This window comes from Narcine bancroftii, chromosome 2 (genome assembly GCF_036971445.1).
Source record: "Narcine bancroftii isolate sNarBan1 chromosome 2, sNarBan1.hap1, whole genome shotgun sequence".
Lineage (NCBI taxonomy): Eukaryota > Metazoa > Chordata > Chondrichthyes > Torpediniformes > Narcinidae > Narcine > Narcine bancroftii.
This window is the reverse complement of record NC_091470.1, coordinates 179,238,753-179,261,526: the sequence shown is the minus strand read 5'-3', so window position 1 is coordinate 179,261,526 and position 22,774 is coordinate 179,238,753. Positions and strand designations below refer to the sequence as shown.

The 22,774-nt window shown below is 46.6% G+C and overlaps 1 protein-coding gene across 10 annotated transcripts in view; it reads right to left on the bottom strand.

The window, feature by feature from the left end:
* Positions 1-22,774, bottom strand: part of LOC138754672 (golgin subfamily A member 6-like protein 22) — an 86,826-nt gene that overhangs the window by 12,396 nt on the left and 51,656 nt on the right. For 6 of the 10 annotated variants that reach the window (XM_069919319.1, XM_069919322.1, XM_069919317.1 and 3 more), the window contains 14 exons: positions 22,082-22,108; positions 21,054-21,086; positions 18,958-18,984; positions 18,778-18,858; positions 15,712-15,738; positions 14,822-14,857; positions 13,619-13,645; positions 12,835-12,861; positions 9,981-10,007; positions 7,020-7,055; positions 6,201-6,227; positions 4,574-4,600; positions 2,810-2,833; positions 271-297 (listed from right to left, as the gene is read on the bottom strand). In XM_069919319.1, the coding sequence (XP_069775420.1) occupies positions 271-297; positions 2,810-2,833; positions 4,574-4,600; positions 6,201-6,227; positions 7,020-7,055; positions 9,981-10,007; positions 12,835-12,861; positions 13,619-13,645; positions 14,822-14,857; positions 15,712-15,738; positions 18,778-18,858; positions 18,958-18,984; positions 21,054-21,086; positions 22,082-22,108 (453 nt within the window). The remainder of the gene's footprint in view (positions 1-270; positions 298-2,809; positions 2,834-4,573; positions 4,601-6,200; positions 6,228-7,019; positions 7,056-9,980; positions 10,008-12,834; positions 12,862-13,618; positions 13,646-14,821; positions 14,858-15,711; positions 15,739-18,777; positions 18,859-18,957; positions 18,985-21,053; positions 21,087-22,081; positions 22,109-22,774) is intronic. The other 4 variants (XM_069919323.1, XM_069919318.1, XM_069919321.1 and 1 more) reach the window with 4 other exon arrangements.

Below are 22,774 nucleotides of genomic sequence, written 5' to 3'. Positions count from 1 at the left end.
CTTTCCTCATGTACTCCCTCCCCCACTCCCTCTCTCCCCATTAGCTCCCTCCCTCCCTCCCTCAATCACTCCTTCCCTCAATCCCCATTCCATCCCTCCCTCCCTCCCTCCCTACATCCCTCTCTTCTCTCCTTCCTCCAGCGTCCACAGCGTGGTGTTTGTGCGTGACATTAACTTCTCCCAATTTAGGCAACGTAAGTAGATTTGATCAATTCTCCTGTGATCGTCCACTGCATCACTAACGGGGAAAGTGAGAAATTCTTTGCTCACCAAATTCCTCCCCCGTAACTCTCACATCTAGAATTTGGAAACAAAGGTTGGATGTTACCGCCTTGCCAAAATTGGACATGAATGAAGGCAGGTTCTCGCCATAAAATGCAGCCGGTCCTTTCATGCCGTGTTTAATCCGGAAAAATGTTAAGCTGGATACCAGAAGCTCAGTGAAATCACTTGGTAGCAGGAGAGGAAACGCTCCCAAGTTTTGGAACTAGTTTCACGTTACTGATGTTGAACTGGAAGTCACAAGGTTGATAAAAATACACGAATTATCTTCAGAAATTGGGTCAAAAATAAATGAAGCATGTGGGGCGGTGGGGATTCGAATCCCGCGTTGTCTGTAACGAGTTTGCATGTTTTCCCCGTGTCTGCGTGGGTTTCCCCCGGGCGCTCCCGTTTGCTCACACCCTTCAAAACATAACAGAATTATAGGTCAATTGGATGTAACCGCTTCCCTGGGCAGAGAATTCCACAGATTCACGACTCTCTGGGATAAACAGCTTTTTTTCTCATCTCCGTTTTAAATCTCCTCCCCTGTATCTTGAGGCTGTCCCCGCTAGTTCTGGTCTCAATTTTCCTGCCTCTACCTTATCTCTCCCTTTCATGATTTTATATGTTTCTATAAGTTCTCCTCCCATTCTTCTGAATTCGAGTGAGTATTATCCCAGACGATTTAGTCTCTCCTCGTGGGCCAACCTCCTCATCTCCCGGATCAAACTCTGGACCACCTCCAAGGCCAATCTCTCCGTCCCCAAGTAAGGAGACCAGAACTGTACCCAGTTTTCCAGGTTCGGCCTCACCAGGGCCTTGTAGAGTTGCAGTAGGGCCTCCCTGCTCTTGAATCCAATTCCTCTAAAGATGAAGGCCAACATTCCATTTTCCTTTTTAATAACCTGATGTACCTGCAACCCAACCTTTTTGTGATTCATGCACAAGCCCTCCCAAGTCCTTCTGCACGACAGCATGCGGCAGTCTTTCACCATTTAAATAATAATATGCTCTTCTATTTTTCATACCCAAGTGGATGACCTCGCATCTGCCAGACCTTTGCCCATTCACCTAATTTAACAATATCCTTCTGCCGCCTCTCCACATCCTCTGTACAATTTGCTTTTCCACTCAATTTAGTATCATCCTAAACTTTGCTACATGACCCCCTGTTCCTCTTCCAGATCATCAGTGTAAACGGTGAACAGCTGTGGGCCCAGCACGGACCCCTGCAGCCCCCCCCCCCACATACCCCTGTCTGTCAATCAGAAATTCTCCACCTTCTGTCTGCCTCAATCCCTGCCAATATACTTCCCCCGACTCCACTCATCTGTATCTTATTAATGAGACTCTTGTTATTATTATTATTGAGACTCAATTCAATTTAACATGGCACATCGCACACTTAAGGTGAACATGGTGTGTACAGTGAAGATTTCGATGGTTGGGTCAATTCACAAGCGTTCATATTTTAAATCACGATTTTCCTTCTCGCTAGTTCTGATTTCCATAGAACGCTGAAGCGCAGAAAACAGGCCATTCGGCCCCTCTAGTCTGTGCCAACAATAATCTTCCATAAACCTCCTGGCCTCTCTCATCCACGTAGCTACCCAATTTATTCTTGAGATCGAGCCCGCATTCCCCACACCAGATGGCAGCTCGTTCCACACTCCCACCACTCTCCGAGTGAAGAACTTCCCCCTAATGTTCCCCCTAAACCTCTTCCCCCTTCAGCTTAAAATTATGACCTCATGTATTGATCTCTTCCAATCTAAGTGGAAACATTCGACTCTGTCTACACCTCTCGTAATCTTGTAAACCTCAATCAAATCTCCCCTCTTTCTTCTCCACTCCAGGGAATAAAGTCCTAACCTGGTTAACCTTTCCCCGTAACTCAGCTCCTGAAGTCGGGGCAACATCTTCTCAGCTCTCTCTCAATCGTACTGATGTCCTTCCTGTAGTTCGGCGACCAGATCTTCAAACAATGTTCCAAATTTGGCCTCACCAATGTAGTACTACATAACCTCACCATAGGAGCTCGGGTGGGCAGGTAGCCAGGGTGAGGATCAATGGTCGGAGCACTGGGAGTTCAGATGGGTGGGCGGCTAGGGACTAGGAAAGAGTCATTGCCAGGGCGTCAGGAGCTCCTGTGGGTGGGCATCCATGGTGAGGATCCGAGATTGGGCCATCAGGCGCTCAGACAGGCAAGCAGCTGGGGTCAAAAATAGGGGAGGGTTCGAGTTTTTACACATGACACATAGAAAACAGGTGAATTTTGGGCCATAAAGGGGGACTTGATACTTGGATTTATAAAGGTTGAGATGCCAAAAGCTTCCCTTCAAGCCTTGTGCAAAGTTCTTGCTGGACATAATGATTAGTTTCTCTGTTGACAATTGTTATCCTTTGAGGTTTGAATCCACAGGGGTTTACTTAGTAGTTGCATCATTCGGATGCACCGGGGTTACCGGGAAATGCAGGAATGTGTCAATCCATCCGCATAGCTAAATGGAAAATGTGAACGGTAACGTAAAACGTCGTATTTTACCTTCCTCCGTTCTTCGTGTTACCTCTTCAAGTGAAAATGAGAGATGAACATAAAAACAATGATTGTTTTTTTTTGTTGCTTCGTCCTCGATGAAGAAATTCTGAACAAGTCCATAGGAGCCCAATTCCCAGGAAGGAAACGCAGCCCAAGTCAGACGAAAGGAAAATGAACTCCAAACGTTCAATCTGCCTTCGTGCATTTCAATAGGATTTTCAGGGCTTTACGGCCTCGTGACTTGGCAATAATTCCAGCTTTCTTGGATTATAATAATTAATGAACAGTCGAGCACTTACGTGAGGAGCACGTCATATGTACTTGTGCAATAGTCTGTTTTTTGGACCAATTTTTCGCGTCAAATTTGGACGGGATACTACTTGTGACCATGGTCAGTACATGGCATTAGGAGCTTGGGTGCCTGGGTCTTGGGTGGTGAATCTGCATTCGGGGCGTCGGGAGCTCAGATGGGTGGGTAGCCAGGGTGAGGATCCATTTTGGGTTGTCGGGAGCTCGGATGGTTGTGTAGCCAGGGTAGGGATCCGTGTCACGGCGTCGGGAGCTCGGATGGGTGGTAGTCAGGGTGAGGGTCCATTTTGGGGTATCTGGAGCTCGGATGGTTGGGTAGCTAGGATGAGGATCGTGTTAGGGCGTCGGAAGCTCGGATGGCTGGGTAGCCAGGGCGAGGATCTGCATCAGGGCGTCGGGAGCTCGGATAAGTGGGTAGCCAGGATGAGGATCTGCATTAGGGAGTTGGGAGCTCGGGTGGGTGGTAGCCAGGGTGAGGATCCATGGTCGGAGCACTGGGAGTTCGGATGGATGGGCGTCTAGGGACTAGGAGAGAGTCATGGCCACGGAGTCAGGAGCTCTTGTGGGTGGGCATCCATGGTGAGGATCCGAGATTGGGCCGTCAGGAGCTCAGAGAGGCAAAAATAGGGGAGGGTTCGAGTTTTTACACATGACACACAGAAAAAACGTGGGTTTTGAGCCATAAAGTGGGATGGGGTGGGGGGGGGGGACTCGACAATTGCATGGGTTTGACTATTACACGAGTATACGTAGAAACCCTACCTGAATATCTCCTGGAACTTTTTCAACACGGGCTGAACGGTTGGAGTAGCTTTCACAGTGTTAACTATTGGGACTGGGGTTCGAATCTGTAAGGAGTTTGCACCTTCATCCCAGGTCCATGTGTGTTTTCCTTGGGGGCTCCGGTTTCCTCCCACCCTTCAAAACGTACCAAAGGGTTGTAGGTTAATTGGGCGGCACGGGTTCGTGGACCGCAAGGGCCTGTCACCGTGCTGGACGTATAAATGTACAAAATTATGAAAGATTTAAATAAGATAGAGGTGAGTAAGTTATTCCCATTGCCTCAAGATCCAGGGGAGTAGATTTAGGAAGGAGATGAGGAGGAACTGCTTTTCGGGGGGGGGGGGGGGGAGTGTGGAATCTCTGGAATTCGCTGCCCGTTGAAACAGTGGAGGCGACCTCAGTAAATATATTTAAGACAAGTTTGGGACGATTTTTACATCGTAGGGGAATTAAGGAATGTGGGGATAAGGCAGGTGGGTGGATATGAGCCCATCGTCAGATCAGCCGTGATCCCATTGAGTGGGGGAGCAAGGCTTGACTGGCCGGCCTCCTCCTGCTCCTGTTTCAGACGTCCTAATGGTCACTGCGTGAATGTTTGAAATCTAAATGTCAACACCTGTCTAAAAACAACTCATTCTAGACAAAGATCAAAGCTGCTTTTAATATTTAATCACTCACCACATTTGTCACGGAGCCTCTTAATTTCTGGAAAGTTTAAAGACGTTCAATGTGGCGAGAATCTGCAAGTCGGTTCTATTTTGCGATCTGCGTGGGTGGCATTAACTAGAGTTGAATGAGTTGGGAGTCCGGTAGTGAAGACGGCAAATGCGAAGCTGGCATTCATTTCAAGAGGAATAGAGCAGGGATGTGATGTTGAGGTTTTTATAAGGTCCTGGGGAGACCTCACATGGAGAATTTGGAGCAGTTCTTGGCTCTTCGTTCAAGAAAGGATGGGCTTAAGTTGGAGAGGGTTCAGAGGAGGTTCACATGGATGATTCCGGGAATGAAGGGATTGGCCGATGAGGAACGTTTGACGGGGCTTGGGCTGAATGCCTTAAAGCTCAGAAGAATGAGGGGGAATCTCATAGAAGCATTTTGAATGTTGAAAGGCCTGGGCAGAGTAGATGCTGTAAAGTTGTTACCCATGGTAGGGGAGTCTAGGACAAGAGGGCACAACTTCAGGATTGAAGGGCGCCATTTTAAAACAGGGACGCGGAGGGATTTCTTTTGCCAGAGAGAGGCGAACCTCTGCAATTTGCCGCCACAGGTGGGCGCATAGGTCGGGACGTTGGGTGGATTAGTGGCAGAGGTGGACAGGTATCTGAGTCGTCAGGGCATCAAATTGTCACGGGGAGAAGGCCAGGGAGTGGGGGATTGGATCACCTTCACGGTGGAGTGGCGGGGAAAACTCGATGGGCCGAATGACTCCTCTATCTTATGGAAATGGAATGCATTTCTGGGATATTGATTACAAGGCTAAGCTCAAGGTGTGATCTCAGCCGCAAGTTGCACTTGAGCCCCCATCAGAGCTTTGGCCAAAACTCTATTGAATGCTTAGTGCTTTTTACACAACGGAGGAACTTGCAGGACACTAAGAGGGGCTTCACAAAACCATCACGCTGCTATGGGAAGTCGGGGAATTTCTGCTGAGGAAAATATATTTTTAAGAACGGAACAGCAGACAAGCTAATCAGGGAGCTGATAAAGTCAGTTGTGATTATGGCATTGAGATTGATTTCAGAAACCAGGTCTCATCACTCGTCGGCCTGCAGCAGAAAGGTGCATAACGTATGGCATCTCTCAGATGCCCTTAAGACACAGAGACTCCGGAGGAACGCGGCCGGTCTCGCCGCGTCCACAGGAGGTAAAGATACACTCGCCATTTCGGGCCTGAGGCCGTCTTGGTCTGAGCTCGGAAACAACAGCTCTGTGGACACTGTGAGACGGGCTGACTCCTCCAGCGTGTCTGTGCGTTTTTACGACCATCTCAGCGCCTGCAGATGCCCGCCATTGACAACGGGGTCGGTGGTGAGCAAACGTCGCGCGTTCACCCTCCGGGAAATAGAGGGTGAAGCTGGGTGTCTCCTATCACGTGGAGAACCAGGACGATGCAGAAACTCGGCAGGCCCCGCAAGGTCCATGCAAAGGAAGCGGCGTCCTGGGCGTTAGACCAATCGTTGGCGTCCGCGACGAAGGCCTCGGCCCGAACCATCACCTGGATGGTTCATCACCTGCTGATCGTTCACGCCTTCAGAATTTGTGGCCTTGACTACGCAGCAGAAGAGCATATTTAAATATACTTTACCCTCGTTCTTCAATCTGAGGAGTTCAGCTGGTGACAAAGAAAGTCTGAATCAGAGAGCACGGAACACTACAGCCCAGTACAGGCCCTTCGGCCCTCGATGTTGTGCCTAACCATACATTCCCACTAACCCTCCCTAACCCGTCATCCTCTATTTCACTTCCATCCAAGCCCCCGTCTAATAGTCTCTTAAATATCCCCTAATGTTCCAGACCCCGCCTCCGCCCCCGGCAAGGCCTTCCAAGCCCCTATCACCCCCTGACGCCTCCCCTAAACTTCCCTTCCTTTACTTTGTACAGACGTCCCATGGTGTCTGCTGCTCCCACCCAGGGAAACAGACGCTAGGCGTCCGCCCTATTGTAGAACCATGAAACACTACAGCACAAAAATAGGCCCCTTTCAACCACTTTTTTCTTAAGTACCTGTCCAAATTCTTCCTAAATGATAAAACTGAGCCCGCGTTCACCACATCAGCTGTGTGAAGAAGCTCCCCCCCCCTAATCCTTTTCCCCTTTCACCCCTTAGCCCACGTCCTCTGGTTGGTATCCTAAACCCGTGTCCTCTCAGAATCTTGTAGACCTTTATCAAGTCTCCTCTCATCCTGTCTTCGCTTCAGAGAGAAAGGTTCCCGGCCCTCATGAGGCGGGTTTTCCAATCCGGGCCACGTCCTGGTAAATCTCCTCTGTCCACCCCCACAGCTTCCACTCGGTATTTGTCCACTGGAAATTAAGGATTCTTTAGCGAATTAGAACCGTTTGATGCCAGCAGGTGATTTGTTTTCATGAGGATTGCGGAAGGAGTGAATTAAAAATCTATTATTACCAACATCTTTCTGAATGATCGTTAGTTTCTCCAGCTCTGTGGGAGAGAAATTCACGATGAGCTGCAATATCAACCTGTCCACCTTTGTTCTATTATCCATTTGCATCAGTTCATACATATAATTTTTCATCATACAATGTAATAAAAACGATACAAAATAATATATAAATGTTTTCTTTTTATGCCCCCCAAAAGAAAACACCACCTGAAATTTTTATAATTCGCTATTCATATATTCCCAGCATATTATTCTATCCTGTATATGTTAATTGGGTCGAGTGGGTGTTATGGACGATGTGGACGGACTCCTACTAATGAAATCTATATTTGGTTTCCAAACCATATAAAAATTATGTGATCTTTCTCGATGTTGTACAGTTTTGAATTTGTCCAACCGTATAAAATTACCTGATTCCACCCATTTCTGAGACACCGCTCAAAAACTTTTGACGATAGCTGTTTAACTTCAATTTAGTATCAGTGCCAATTAAATCACCAGTCAAAAATATTTTGCGATCTGTATCTTTGTAATTTTCCCCAATAATATATTCAAATCCTCCCAAAACTTCCCCACTTTTTACAAGACCAGGCTGCGTGTAATAAGGTTCCTGTTTCTTTGTTACATCTGAAACATTTGTCAGAACAATTTGAATAAAATCCTTGTGATTTATACGGAGTGTGGTATAATTGGAGCAAAAAATTATATTGTACTGTGACAGATTGTTATATTTTAAATAGTATATAGATATGTTTTAAAGGAGATCAATTGTGGCAGGTTTTATGGTGTTGGCCACATACAAACACTTCAACACAGATCTCATTTAAAATACCAGAGCTCTGCTCAAGCCAGACAGTACAGGCTCCAAGTGCCTTTGAAAAATCTTTGAATAATGCCTATAAGGACTTCATGAGTTGGGGTTAATTGGACCTGCTGTGGAGTAATGGATTATTGCTTTGGAAAGCAGCAGATGAACGGACTCAGAAGATCGGGTCAGATCAGAGTGCAGTTAACTGTTCTAGGAGGGTCGTGTGGTTTTGCAAGCAGAGAGAGTCAAGCAGACTTTTCGCTGTGTGTGTGAGTGTGTGTGTGTGTGTGTGTGTGTGTGTGTGTGTGTGTGTGTGTGTGTGAGAGAGAGAGAGAGAGAGAGAGAGAGAGAGAATTCAGTTCTACGGTTCAGCAGCTGCAGCTGGGACTGGAACAGGATAAACTGGCAAGCTTGTGGAAAAACTCCATTTTGAAGACAGGTTGTGAGTTCTTAGTTCAGCCTGGTCAAAGCCCGTGTGGTCCATACAAGAGGAGAGGACTGGCTGTCTAATATTTCACTTGAAATAAGGGAAACAGAAAAGGAAATCTGTGATGACCTGAAGGAAAGAGGTTATCATCTGGAAAATCCTGATGGAGCAAGTTTGTGGACAGCGAAGAATGTTTTCAAAACTTGCAGAGGGATCTGAACCAGCTGGAAAAATGGGCTGAAAAATGGCAGATGGAATTTAATGCAGACACTTGTGAGGGGTTGCATTTTGGAAGGACAAACCAAGGTAGGACGCACACGGTGAATGGTCGGGCACTAAGGAGTGTGGTAGAACAGAGGGATCTGGAAATACAGATACATCATTCCCTGAAAGTGGTGCCAAAGTTTGACAGGGTTGTAAAGAGAGGTTTTGGTATATTGACCTTCATAAATCAAAGTACAGGTACACAATCCTTTATCCTGACATCTAAAATCTGGAAAGCTTCAAAATCCAGCAAGTGGGGAGAGAGGTGGCAGTGCCAGTCGTTGGCGGGGGCGAGAGCTTGGCAGTGTGAGTCAGACAGTCAAGGGGGGAGACTGGCTGTGCGAGGTGGGCGGGCGATGGGGGGGGGGGGAAGATTGGCTGCGTGATTGGAAAGGGGTGGGGGTGGATATAGCAGCACAATTCAGATGGGCTTAAATCTGGCTTTCTGAAATCCGAAATTCGGAACACACTGTCCCCCAAGGGTTCCGGATAAAGGATTGTGTACCTGTATTGAGTACAGGAGTTGGGATGTTATGGTGAAGTTATATAAGACATTGGTGAGGCCACATTTGGAGCATTGTGTGCAGTTTTGGTCATTGAACTACAGGAAAGATATCAATAAAATGGAAAGAGGGCAGAGAAGATGTTGCCTGGACTTAAGGGACTGAATTACAGGGAAAGGTTAAACAGGTTCGGACTTTATTCCCTGGAGCATAGAAGAACGAAGGGAGATTTGATAGAGATATTTAAAATTATGAGGGGGTGGAGAGAGTAAATGTGGGTCAGCTTTTTCCACTGAGGGTAGGTGAGATACAAACCAGGGGACATGAGTTAAGGGCGAAAGGGGAATGATTTAGGAGAATCTCTTCACACAGAGAGCGGTGAGAGTGTGGAATGAGCTGAAGTGGTGAATGTGGGCTCGATTTTAATATTTTATGGAAATTTTGGACAGGTCCATGGATGGGAGGGGCACGGAGGGTTACGGACTGGGTGCAGATCAGTGGGACTAGGCATGAAAATGTGGTTTGGCACAGACTAGATGGGCCAAAGTGTCTCCTATGGTTCTATCTCCAGCATGAAGGGAATCAGGACACAAATTATATTTAAATCGATGATAATTCCCTATCTTGTGTAGCTGACAAATCAAACACGAGCAGGTAGCAGGAGTTACCTCTGTTTATCTGTGTAAGAGAAAGACATAATGACTGAGATGTAAGATTTAAATGACTAACTCACTGGGGGTATTTAAGACCGAGATCGATGGGATTAGCCAGGGCATCAAAGGTTACAGGAAGAAGGCCGGGATGTTGTGGGGGTGGGGATGGGAGGTGGTGAGTGGGTAAACGGATCATCTCATGATTAAATGGTGGGGCACACTCGATGGGGTGAATAGCCTATTTCTGCTCCTATGTCTTATAAACGGGAGATTTTCTTGGAAGATATTCCTGACATCATAGAAGTTACCTGTCTTGGCATCGAGTATCTTTGCCTCTATAAAATTAGTTAAAAAACACAATTTAATAACTATTTTTATTTAACTTTTTTCTCTTTCAATATTTTTATTAGGTTTTTATATAAGAATATATAAAGAAAACGAGACTGATGACAATGATACAACCTCAACAAGGTAAACAAACTCAATAGAACAGACTGTTTTTTTACATTATGTAACGCTATTAATTCAAAGATAAAGTAGAAAAGATTAATAACAATAATTTTATAGACGAAACCACAAACCATTCCAAAGTTGCATGGCTAATATAAAGAGAGAGGAATCGACTCGTAAAAATAACATCTAAATCCACGAGAACTACAGATTAATTATCATGACCATTAAAGATTATCAAAAAAGGAGCCCCAAAGATTTGAAAAATTTTAATTTAAAAGGCTAATTTTCTCCAAAGTTAGATGCCATGTTTCCGTTGATGATGAGTGGGCGGGCCGGTGTCCTTCCATTGGATCAAAATTGCAGTAAGAGAGGCCGAGACGTTGAGATGCAGGCAATTTCACCACTTTCTGATCGACCACACCAACCAAGGCTATTAACGCATCTGGGGTTAGGTTTACATTAATAATTATTGAGAAAGTATGGAAGACCTCTTCCCAGTATTTGACAAGGGTCGAACAAGGCCAGAACATATGAATTAGTGAACCCTCCTCATTCCTGCATCTGTCACAATAAGAGCTAATATTAGGATAAATACGAGCTAATTTACATATAAGCTCCATGTACAAATTTAAATTGCAGTAGAGAGTGACGGGCACACAGAGATGATATGCTCAGCAATTTAAAAATAGTTCAGAGAATCTTCAAGAATTGAAATATGGAGATCCTGCTCCCATGTCTTTATAATTTTATCCAACAAAGGTAGCCTTGATTTCAACAAAGCGTCATATACAAAATATATTAGCCCTTTCTGAGATATAAATTGTTTATATTAAATTCATAACAGGTTTGATAGTTGAGAATGGAAAAAGTTCCTAATCTGCAAGTACCTAAAAAAAAGTGAATTTAGTAAATTAAATTTGTTAGAGAGTTATTCGAATGTAGCAAGATTATTATCAATAAATAAATCATAAAAATGTTTTATACCTAATCTGTATATTGTGCATACTTGAGAATGACAGGCACATGAAGACTTTCAATTTAAAGGTTTAAGAATAGTGTTCTTTCCGAATTCACAATTGACACCTTGGGTTTAATTATTTTAGGCCTGTGGACAGTGGTGTTCTGCAAGTGTGTGTAGGCATGGCCCAACCCCTCCATGCCGACCATGTTACCAGGCTGTTATGCCCTTGGTACTGTTTGGCCCATATCCCTATCAGTCCTGCCGATCCATTTACCTCCCTAACTTTGGAAATCCGCCCGCCTCCACCACTTCAGCTGGCAGCTCGTTCCACACATCCACCTCGGCTCTGTCCGTCGCAGTAGCGTGGACCTCACGCTGGCCGCCCATTTCAAGCCTCCAACCCATTCCGTTGCCGACATGTCTGTCCGTTGTCTCACGCATGGCCAGACCAAGACCACCCTCAAAGTGGAGGAATAACACCTCACCTTCCGTCTGGGGTACCCTTCAACCGGACGGCATTAACCTCGACTTCTCCGGTTTCCGATAGAACCGCCCCCTAACTCTATGTCTCTTTTCCACTTGTGCTCTCTCTCTTCCCTTCTCCCTCTGTCTCCTTCCCCCATCAATACTCACCTTTCCTCTTTCCTGCCATCCTCTCCCTATCCAAACGACGCCTTTTGTCCGTTGATCCAAACGACTCATTTTCCTTCACACACCACATCAGGCCAGAAACGCTACTAATCGATCTTTACTTCCTGTGGGCGACGCGAGACCGGCCGGATTCCTCCGGCATTTCTGTGTTTTGGCTACAATCAGAGCATCTGCAGACTTCCGTGTTTCACTCCACGCGTCAAACACCTCCTTTCGTGAAACAGTCACCCTTCGCTTTATCCCAAAATGTTCTCCCCTCTACGTTTCGACTCCCCCATCCCAGAAAAACGACAGCGACATAAACCGTAAACAAATGATCAAAGTTATCACTGAATATCCGTTGTTTGAATAATGTAAGGAATAAATAAAATGAAGATTAAGCATTCATCGTGGAATTAAATCTAGGAGCCGAGAGGTAACGTTACGTGAGTCAGACCCCACTCGAAGAACCGTGCTCAGTTCTGGTCACCTCGTTTCCGGGATGAGGTGGAAGCTGTTAGAGGAGGTTTACCAAGATGTGGCCTGGATCAGGGAACAGGCCTTATGGAAACAGCTCGAGCGGACTCGGCCTTTTCTCCTTGGAGCGACGGAGGATGAGGGGTGACCTGAGCGACGTGTTTACAGTGATGAGGGGAGTTGATCGTGTGGATAGTTAGAGGCTTCCCCCCTCGGCAGAAATGGAAGAGGACACGGCTTTGAGGGGCTGGGGAGAAGGGACGGAGGAGATGTCGGTGGGTGGGGGGGGGGGTGGTGGTAGGTTCTTTTACGCAGAGAGTGGTGGGTGCGTGGAACGGGCTGCTGTCTACGGTGGTGGAGGCAGGTACGGTAGGTACCTTTAAGAGACTTTTTGCAGCTTAACAGAATAGAAGGATATGGGTAAGATCAGTAATTTATACGGACACGTTCGGCACAACTTTGTGGGCCGAAGGGCCTGTACGTGTGGTAGGGTTTCGATGTTTTTGAGACGAGGCAAGAATGGGTTTGGACTTCAGGTGTGAACATGTCAAACTGCCCAGGTCGGAAGTGAATGGAAATTTATATATTTATTTTCCATGTAACTAATCTTTTAAAAAATCCATAGTTGGGCGATTACTCACCATCGTTTTTGGAGTGAACTTCAAGTTCTACAAATATGGATGGATACAACATTTGCAAATGCTATTTGGACGTTGGGTCCGAGATAGTTAGTCATACGTGGAAATTATGCTATACCGTATTTGATGGCATACAGAAGCCCCTTCTCACCCCCCCCCCCCCCAATGGCCTCAGAAACCATTCCGGGTCCCATAACGAAGGTGACATTTTAGTGCTGCCATTTTGTAAGATGGCGACAGGAGGAAAGCACTCAAACTACTTCCCCGTGCTTCACGAAGTCGCCGTCGCCGCTCACTCCCCCCAGTAGGAAGGCCCACTCTCTCCTTCCTTCCCACCCGCCAGCTCTTGCTCACTCTCTTCCTCCCTCCCGTCGCTAGTTCTCTTCCTCCCGTCACTTGCTCTCTCCCCCCACTCTCTCTCTCTCTCTCCCGCCGCACGCTCTCAGTGCTTTGAGGGAGAGGGCTGGTCCTTGATGATCAGGCCAGATCCGCTCCCTCACTGCCACCCGCCTCCCCCGTCAGCGCCTCATTCAACTTGCTCTGGGTGGTCCCGTTGCTCGCTCCCTCCCTCCCTCCCACCGCCCGCGCTCTCAAGCGCCGGGAGAGAGCGAGCGGCGGGAGAGAGGGAGGGAACAATCGACGGGACCCTCGAACAAATTGAATGCGGTAAATACACGAGAACAAATGTTTTCCTGAAAACTCACGCTAAAAATGGGGGTGGGGGGAGATTTCCTATATGCTGTGAAATACGATAATAAAAATTAAATGGTAAATTTGAAGAACTTACCCCTTTCCTTCTGCTTCAGCTTTTGTTCTGTTAAGCAAGAAATTGACACTTTACCAAGTATGAAAATATTATGTGTGAATTTCACGTAGCTGAAATTGACCCACATCCATGACACAGCCACAGTTTGGATCTCCATGAGTGCGTGCAAAGGCTCCGTGCTGTTTTTGGCGCGGCATCCTTGAAATTTGTTCCCCGGTTTAATGATATTTGTGCCATTCATCGGTGAGAAAGGACAGCGGTAATTTTACACCAACCAACAGGCCAGGAGCAGGTTGCATGTGTTCGTTTGGGGCGCCGCAGTTAGTGGGGCGGTTGGTGCAACGCCGTATTTCCCCGGGGGGGGGGGAGGGGTGCAGCGGTGGGGGAGCTCCGCTTTCCTCCCTCCGTTCGAAACGTACCGGGGGTTAATCTGGGTGAAATTGGGTGGCCCGGGTTTAAATGACGTTTAACAGCGCTGTAAATAAAATTAATGCACAATTCCTGAGCGGGTATTCGTTCTGTGAGCTTGTAACGGCTCAGCTGACGAGCAAATAAAGAACGCACCCACTCTTCTTCCAGTACACCGTGAAGTCGACTTTCTTTATACACGAGATCTTCCACTCCCAAAACACCACCCCGATAAACCCCTCCGACTTTCCCTTTGCCACACGGTTGATCCTGACACTCTCACTCTCCTCCTCCCGACCCAGGTAAGTACGCGACCGTGACCTCCCCCCACCACTGTTATGTCTGTGTGTTACTTGGGAGGCTTCTTAAGTAACGTAGAGATGCAAGGTTCAAATTACAGAAGAGACTTTACTTACTGATGCTTTCGAACATCCCAGGGAACTGTTTACACGCTCAAACACACACACACACACATATATCGATATATATACACCCCCACAGTGGTGCACTACCGTTACTACAGTGGGAAGGGTGTATTCTTACGCGGTTACAAAATAGTTCAAAATATAACACCCAGCTCCGAGCCATGCAAGGAGGCAACTGATTGGAACTGTCTCGCCACGTAACAGCCCGGAGGGTTGACAGATCGGCCCGACCTCGTACGATAGTGCAAGACAGGTCATGCACGGTCCGACTGGCAAGGGAGCGACTGGTCCTTTGGCTCACGGCCTCACGGGTGATCCTGACTCCCCGCCTCCTGACGAAGGCAAGTTCGCGACCGTGACGAGCAGAGAACGCCTGCGTTTACTTTCTTACCGCATTGTTGGAGTTGGTGATTCAGACTTTCTACCTCTGAAAACAAATAATTAGGGCCCATAATGCTACGTCGTGTCCAGGACTATTTCATCTTTCAACATCGACATACTTGTGAATGTAATCTATCCTTCAACAGAGGAGTTAGAAGAATCTTACGATGTTTAAAACCCTTCATGCATCGAACACGGACAGTTTATTTTCTCCTCCTGGAGAAAGAGGAGAATTAACCATTGAAAAGAAAGTGAATCAACTGCAATTCCACACGCTTCACGCGTGGGAGTCGTTCTATTTTAGCGCTTTAGTACGTGAAGGAAGTTGAGCATCACGCTGGACGTTTGAAACACACGTTTATTTGCTACCTCCCAAGAAGAATTTCAACAATTTTATCGGGACGCAGAAAGCAGCAATTGAACGAGAAGCTAGGTGGCCACAAGTGAGCATCTTGTAGTCATTGTGAATGACCTTTAACCCTTTGGCATAACATAAGCCCTGTTTGATGCTCGTTTAGATGCAAGGCATCAGGTACAAAATTTGTTTATCATGTAAATGGACCTTTTGCACCGTAAAAGGACTCCGGCCTTTCAAAATATATACCCCGGACTGGGTATGAACACCAGGCCCCGAAAACGGGGAACACAGAGTATCTGCGCCTAAATAAAGCCAATGTGATGATCTTCGTCCAATTGCAACAGTCTATTTGCCCTCTTGGAGTAGAGAGAGATGAGGGGCCAGTTCTTTAACAGGCCAGTCGGCCAAAGCTTTCTTTGTGAAGATGGTAATACGATGGAAATCCCATTGCAATAGGATTTCCATTCAGATATTCACAATAAAATAATGATATGCAAACCTTTAACTTTTATTCAAGCGAGGAACCGAAAAAAAGTAATTACCTTTTATCTTTGCCTTCAGTTTTTGAACTGCAGCAAACAGAATCGAATATTAGCAGTAGCATTGCTCTAAGAATCAGCGACAAAGTGTCATTTAATCGTCCATTGGAAAGGCAGCTCAGCGTCGCTGCCCTGAGGCGAGGATGAAGGCAAGTACATTTCGCAGTCACGTTCCCCCAGGTCGGAGGCAGTTGTGGAACAGGAGAAGGTGAAATTATCTTTGGGCAGGGGCTTGACTTTACTCTGCATTTCGAACCTTGTGGAAGATGTAGCAGCACTGCGAAGTTTGCCTCGCTGTAAGCTCAGATAAGGTTTTAACTTGGAGGTACCAGGCCCTGCCCGCGCCTCCCAATAACACCCATGTGACATCGGAAAGCCTGGCAGATTTCTTCAGAGGCGTGGTGTCCGACTGCATCACGGACAACAATGCCCCTGAGGGTCAACCCCTGCAAAAGGTCGTGGACACAGCCCGGGCAAAACTCTCCCCACCGTCGGGAACATCTACGGGGAAAGCAGCAGCGATCGTCACCACCCACCACACGCTCTGTTCTCGCTGTTACCATCAGGAAAGAGGTTTTGGGGCCATAAGACTCGCACCACCAGGTTCAGGAACAGCTGCACCCCCTCTACCATCAGACTCCTCAATGACAAACTCAATTAGGGACTCATTTAAGGCCCCTGACTTTGCACTTTATAGACTATTTTCTCTCTGTTTTGCACAGGAGGTTTACATTTCTTTATGTGTTTATATGTGTGCGTTGTATCAGTTTTTTTAAAACACTACTAATAAGTGGTAATTCTGCCTGGCCCACAGGAAAAAGAATCTCAGGGTTATATGTGATGTCATGTACGACTCTGACAATAAATCTGAATCGAATCTAATCTCCTAACCCCGTCCTCCTGTGGAGCACAAGAAGAAACCAGAAGTTGGAATCGATTTCTCTGGAATTTGGAAAGTCGAGTGGCTGGATAAGTAATTTATATGAAGTTCTGATACAGTGTGCAGAGAGGCCCTGCAGATGAATGGGCATAAAGAGAGGACCATGTATTTATTGTCATGGCTGAAACGTTTTGAAAGAAGATGAGTATTTCTTGTGATCTTCAAATGAGGATGAACAAAAATAGAGAGAGTGCAGAGAAGGTTCACGAGAATGTTGACAGGATTTCAAGGTTTGAGTTATAGGGAAAGGTTGTGCAGACTGGGGTTTTTTTCTCTGGAACGTAGAAGATTGAGAGGGGACTTGATAGAGGTGCTTAAGATTTTAAAAGGGACAGACAGAGTAAACGTTGATAGGCTTTTTCAATTAAAAGTGGGAGAGATTCAAACTAGGGTGCATTGTTTAAGATTGAAGGGGGAAATTATAAGGGGAACATGAGGGGAAATTTCTTTATGCAAAGGGTGGTAGGGATGTGGAATGAGCTTCGGACAGACGTGGTGGAGCCGGGATCATTGGTTACATTTAAGGAAAGACTGGATAGTTACATGGATAGGAGAGGACTGGAGGGGTATGGACCGGGTGCTGGTCACTGCGACTAGGAGTGTGGGGATTTGTTAGGGCATGGACTAGTAGGGCTGAACTGGCCTGTTCTGTGCTGTAAGTGGTTATATGGTTATAATGAAAGGTAAGTAGGCCCCGATTGGAGGATCATGGACCATGTTGTATCTGTCCAGTTACACGGGATTCCGAACACTTTTGGGTGTATTTTATGAATTTGGGGCTGCTGATCACTAACAGCTCTGTAACATTTTCTGACTATGTACTGTTTTTTAGATCTAACCTATTTTTGCAATTTCCTGTCGTACTTTAAGTCTACTTCAAGCGTACAAAACCGTCAATGTCATTGAAAAATAATTTTCTGCGTTCGCACTCGGACGTCTTCCCTGCTGATCTCGGTGCCGTCAGTGATGGAGACGGTGAAAGGTTTCACCAGGACACTGCGACCCTGGGAAAGCGGGATCAGGGCAACTGGAATCCCTCAACGCCTGCCTACTATTGTTGGACACTGGCAAGAGAGGCACCAGATGCTGAGTACAAATGAAAATCAGCGGCAACATTTTTAGGCCGGTTGAACTGACACAACGTGCCAGCATCGCTATGCGATTAAACATGCTAAATTCAATGAAAGTTAATTTAATGTTTCTCCAACTTCCTACGTTATACAGCAAATCTGAAATGATCTTTGTGTTCAACTTGGAGTCCTCTACAGTATCTCCAACTTTTTTTCCAGGAAGCAAAGCTTTTGAAAAGATTTGTCGTCCAGTGTTACCCACTGAAATTGCAGGATGGAAAATTCAGGGAAATCATGGTATTATTTGAAATAGGATTTTAGGCCAAGGCTTGAGATGGGATAGGCCACGTGGTTTTTCACTGGAGGATTAGAAGGTTATGTACACAATATGATTGTGAAATACAAAATGACGTGGGAAACAGATGAAAGCAAGATATTTCCTCTGTTAGAAGCAGGGCGAGGTTGTCCAGCAAGTGGTGGAAGGTTCACGAAGCGAATTGGGAAGGGTCTTTGACGTGGGGGTCTGGTTGAAATCTGGAACACACTCCTGGAGGAGGCGGCAGAGACAAATATTCTCGCCATACCTTAAGGTGGACAGCTGGAACTCGAGCGCTGAAAGTGGGAAGAATAGATATGACAGGACCGACAGTCTGAAGAGGGCACACAAAATCGTCGAGGACCCCTTCCCCCCCCCACCCAGTCGGGAGAAGAGATAGGGTTAGGGTTAGGGTTCACCATGTTGAGGAGCAGCTTCTTCCCACGGGCAGTGAGGATGCTGAACGACCAAAGAAACCGCCCACACTGACTCCCCCGACACCCTCTTTTCTACAAAGCAATATTTATTTATTTGTAGACGTATATACGTCCTGCATATGTACCGCTTGCCTGTATGAGTGTTATGTCTGGCTTTGTGTCTGCACTGAGGGCCGGAGAACGCTGTTTCGTCGGGTTGTACTGCACAATCAGATGACAATAAACTTGAACTTGAGATGCCGGGATCCAACATGTTTGTTAAAACTTACAAATGGATGCAAATAACTCTCGTGAAAGTCACTCAACTCTTCGTCCAAGTGCAGATCAAGTAGACGAAAATGCCGCTTAATTCCAAACGTTTTCTGCATGACTCACCACAGCTGGTATCTGACAATCCAAAATAGAACAGTTTATCATTTCGTATCCTGCGACGGTCTACAGAATCGCTGCATTAAACATGATCGGAATGGAAAACTTCAGCTTTACCTGACCACCTTTCACGCAGCTCATCCTCTGCACAAATACACAAATGAGATGATGTCTTGGCTTTTGAGCTATGTTTCACAAATGGATTTTCCTTTTAAAATCTTTAGACATACAGCACGGTAACAGGAGTCTGTGTCGCCCGATTAACCCCCACCCCTGCTTTGGACAGTGGGAGGAAACTGGATGTCCCACGGGGAAATTGCACGCAGCCACGGGGAGAGGGCATACAAACTCCTCGCAGAGAGTGCGGGATTCGAACCCCGGTCCCGATCGCTGGTGCTGCAACAACGTGGCCGCCAACCGCGCCTCCCTTGTAGATTTGAAGCTGCTAACAGCTTTGAGGGAACTCACTTTATGAACGCCTTTACGTTTAAGGCCGTCGAGAAAGAATACGATGCATTGTTCCTCAAGGTTACGACTCGACACAGCCAAGGAAGGACATATGAAGAAGTGGTAATGGACGAGAATTTTTATAATTAAAACGCTGCAGGAACTCAGCTGGTCACACAGCATCCGAGTTCAAGATATATCACATTTTGGGCCTGATCCCCCATCCACGGTATTAGCAAAGAACAGGAAGGTGTCAAAAGAAAGACTGAAGGCTCTCTGGGGGAAGGGGCCCAGAATCAGAATTCGAATTTATTACCAGGAACGTTTCACAAAATTCACCGTGACAGGTCCAATTAGTCCTATAAATTACATTTTAAAAATTAGTGCAAAAGAAGCCTGGGGTTCGTTGTCCGTTCGGGAATCTGATGGTGGAGGGGAAGAAGCCATCCTTGTGCCGCTGGGTGCTCGTCTTCAGGCTCCTGGACCTCCTTCCCGATGGCAGCAGAGGGAAGAGGGCCTGGCCAGGGTGGAGTTTTTGAGGATAGAGGCTGCTTTCTTCAGACCCCGCCTCATGTGGACATCCTCGATGGTGCCCTTTGATGCCGCAGGCTGAGTTCACAACTCTCTGTAGCCTGTACCCATCCCATCCATAGCAGGCAGTGACGCAACCGATCAGAATGCTCTCCACGGTGAACCTGTAGAAATTTGCAAGTTTTTGGTGACAGACCAAATCCAGCCTCTATCCTTCAAGGACCTCCCCCCCACCACCCAGGCCAGGCCCTCTTCACTCTGCTACCATCGGGGAAAAGGCACAGGAGCCTGAAGAGGAGCACCCAGTGGCACAAGGACGGCTTCTCCACCCCCCCCCCCACCGCCATCAGATTCCTGAACGGACAATGTCCCACAGTCATGGCCTTATTTCGTTGTAAGGTGGTTTATATAAATGTTTGACGTGTGACGTTGCTGCAAAACAACAAATTTTGTGAGAATAAATCCTGATTCAACTCCTCATGAACTCTAACTGCTGGCAAACCTTCTTTGATGTGAAGGCCCCAGGATAGATTTTCAATCATCGCACAGTTCTTCCTCAATGCAGAATTTAAGTTGTTTTGTCCTTGCACACCCTACTACTCCCACAGAGGGGGTGGAAACAGAGGATGGGAGCAGAGGGATGGAAACAGGGGGGTGGGAATAGAGGGAGGGATGGTGGAAACAGAAGGGTGGAAACAGGGGGTGGAAGGGATGAGAGCAGAGGGGTAGGAACTGTGGGGAGGAAATAGAGGGATGGAAACAGAGGGGTAGGAATAAGGGGGTGGAAATAGAGGGATGAAAACAGAGGGGTGGTAACAGGGGGTGGGAACAGGGGGGTGGAAACAGAGGGATGGGAACAGAGGGGTAGGAACAGGGGTGGAAATAGAAGAATGGAAACGGAGGGGTGGAAACAGAGGGATGGGAACAGAGGGGTAGGAACAGGGGGTGGAAATAGAGGGATGGGAACAGAGGGGTGGGAACAGGGTGTGGGAACAGGGGGGTTGAAACAGAGGGGTAGGAACGGGGGGTGGGAACAGGAGGGAGGAAACAGGGGGTTTGTTTTGAGCAGAACGGTAATTGTTCATCTTTAAATGCCATATAATCTGTGAAATAGATCACAGGGACATAAACCTATAACAAGGAAATGGACAGTGTTAATTGGAACTGGACCAGCGATGGAAACACATCAACATAATTCACGAATTTAACAGAAAACCTTTCCTTAACTTCGTTACCTAGATCTTGAAGTGCTTTTTTCAGTTTTTTCGCTTCAAAAGAAATTGAAATAAATCGTTGGAGCTACAAGGCATCTCAGAATGCACAGATAATTCTAGGGGTAAAACTTACTTTCTATCCAATTTGTCCAGCGCTGTTTTCAAAGTTTCCGTACTGTATCTAATGCACAGCCACTGTTACCGTCAAAAACCACGGGCACGTAATCTGGATTCAGTGATGTGTGTCTATATATTGCGGTCTTTTGCTGCAAGGTCTCCCCGCTTCGACTTAAACAAGCGCGGTTGTGTTGAATGGGCTGAGGTACAACGGGACACATCCGCACATTTCCCGAAATGTCAATATAATCAGGTTGCACCTCTCTTATCTGGCAACTCCTGTGGTCCGGCACGTTGGAATCTGCAGCCGTTAGTACAAACTATTTATAGACAGCGCGGGACTCGAACCCCGGTCCTGATCGCTGGCGCCATAAAGGATGAATCTGTCCGGGGTTCGAGCCCCGCGATGTCTGTAAGGAGTTTGTAATAACGCCCTGATATGCTGGCGTGTTAAAGGTGGAATCCGGGGTTCGAGCCCCGCGATGTCTGTAAGGACTTTGTTCTAAAGCCCCGATCGCTGGCGCTGTAAACGCTCTCCGCTGTGCTGACCTTGCTGCCCCACAGTGTTATTTCCTGTTTTAAACTTTGTTCTACCTTTTGGTGTGTTTACAGGGGCTTCCCTTTGGGGTCATTTTCTGTTTTCCGGTATTTTCTGTGGTCTGGCAAGGGCCGGGTCCCAACGTGGCTCGATTAAAGAGGTTCAATACAACCTGAATATTTTAGGAACAAGACACCTCCAGATTCCATTTGGAGTCAATAATGGACGAAGCAAGACTGGAAATTTTATGCACATCGAGAATGACATTTTCCTCACAACATTATCAGATTGTTGATTGTTTGAAATATAGGACCTGATCCTTTATGCCCAAATTATCCGTTCAGAGTGCCCAAAAACGTTGAGTATCGTGGAATCGGCCGTGGCGTTATTTTACCTTCATCCTTTCTGATCAGTTCTTCCACTGTAAGATATTAAATTTTTGCATTCTTTAGACATTCGCTGTTACTGCACAAAATTCAGTTCCTCGAACTTTTCCGGAAGGCTACGCAAGGCGCACTGAGACTCAGAGGACGGAAGAACCAGATGGACCACGCACTCATTTAACAGCGGGGAAGGTTTGTCAGGCCAGGCTGTCTATTCAAGGTCTGTGTTGAGTTCACACGTGATATATTCAACGGAGAAATGTCACCTAAATTCCATTGTCCGCAAGAAATAAAGAACCACACGTTCTAATGAATGAAAACTTCATCTGTGAATACTTATCTTAATCGGTCAAACCTTTTTCTTTCCACTCACATTAATTCTACCCTGCTTTAGGAAAATTTGCTTTTACGAAGAAACCTGTGTCCACTCTCCGAAAGAAATTTGAATGGGCCTTCGCTATTACGGAAATAGCCTCCAATATTAGTGAACGGGTCTTCGCTTTACGCAGTTTTGGCTCACGAAAGGTTTCATAGGAACGCTCTCATTTCGTAAAGCGGGGTGTATCTGTAATCCCTAGGTCGTCGGGGCTCTATGATTAGTTAAGGGGTTGCTTAAGGTGGGATTTGGTGGGAAGGGAAGGTTGAGAATCGCTGCTCCAGATTCAATTGCCATTGAAATTTTTTTGCTTGAGAAAATAAGCTCA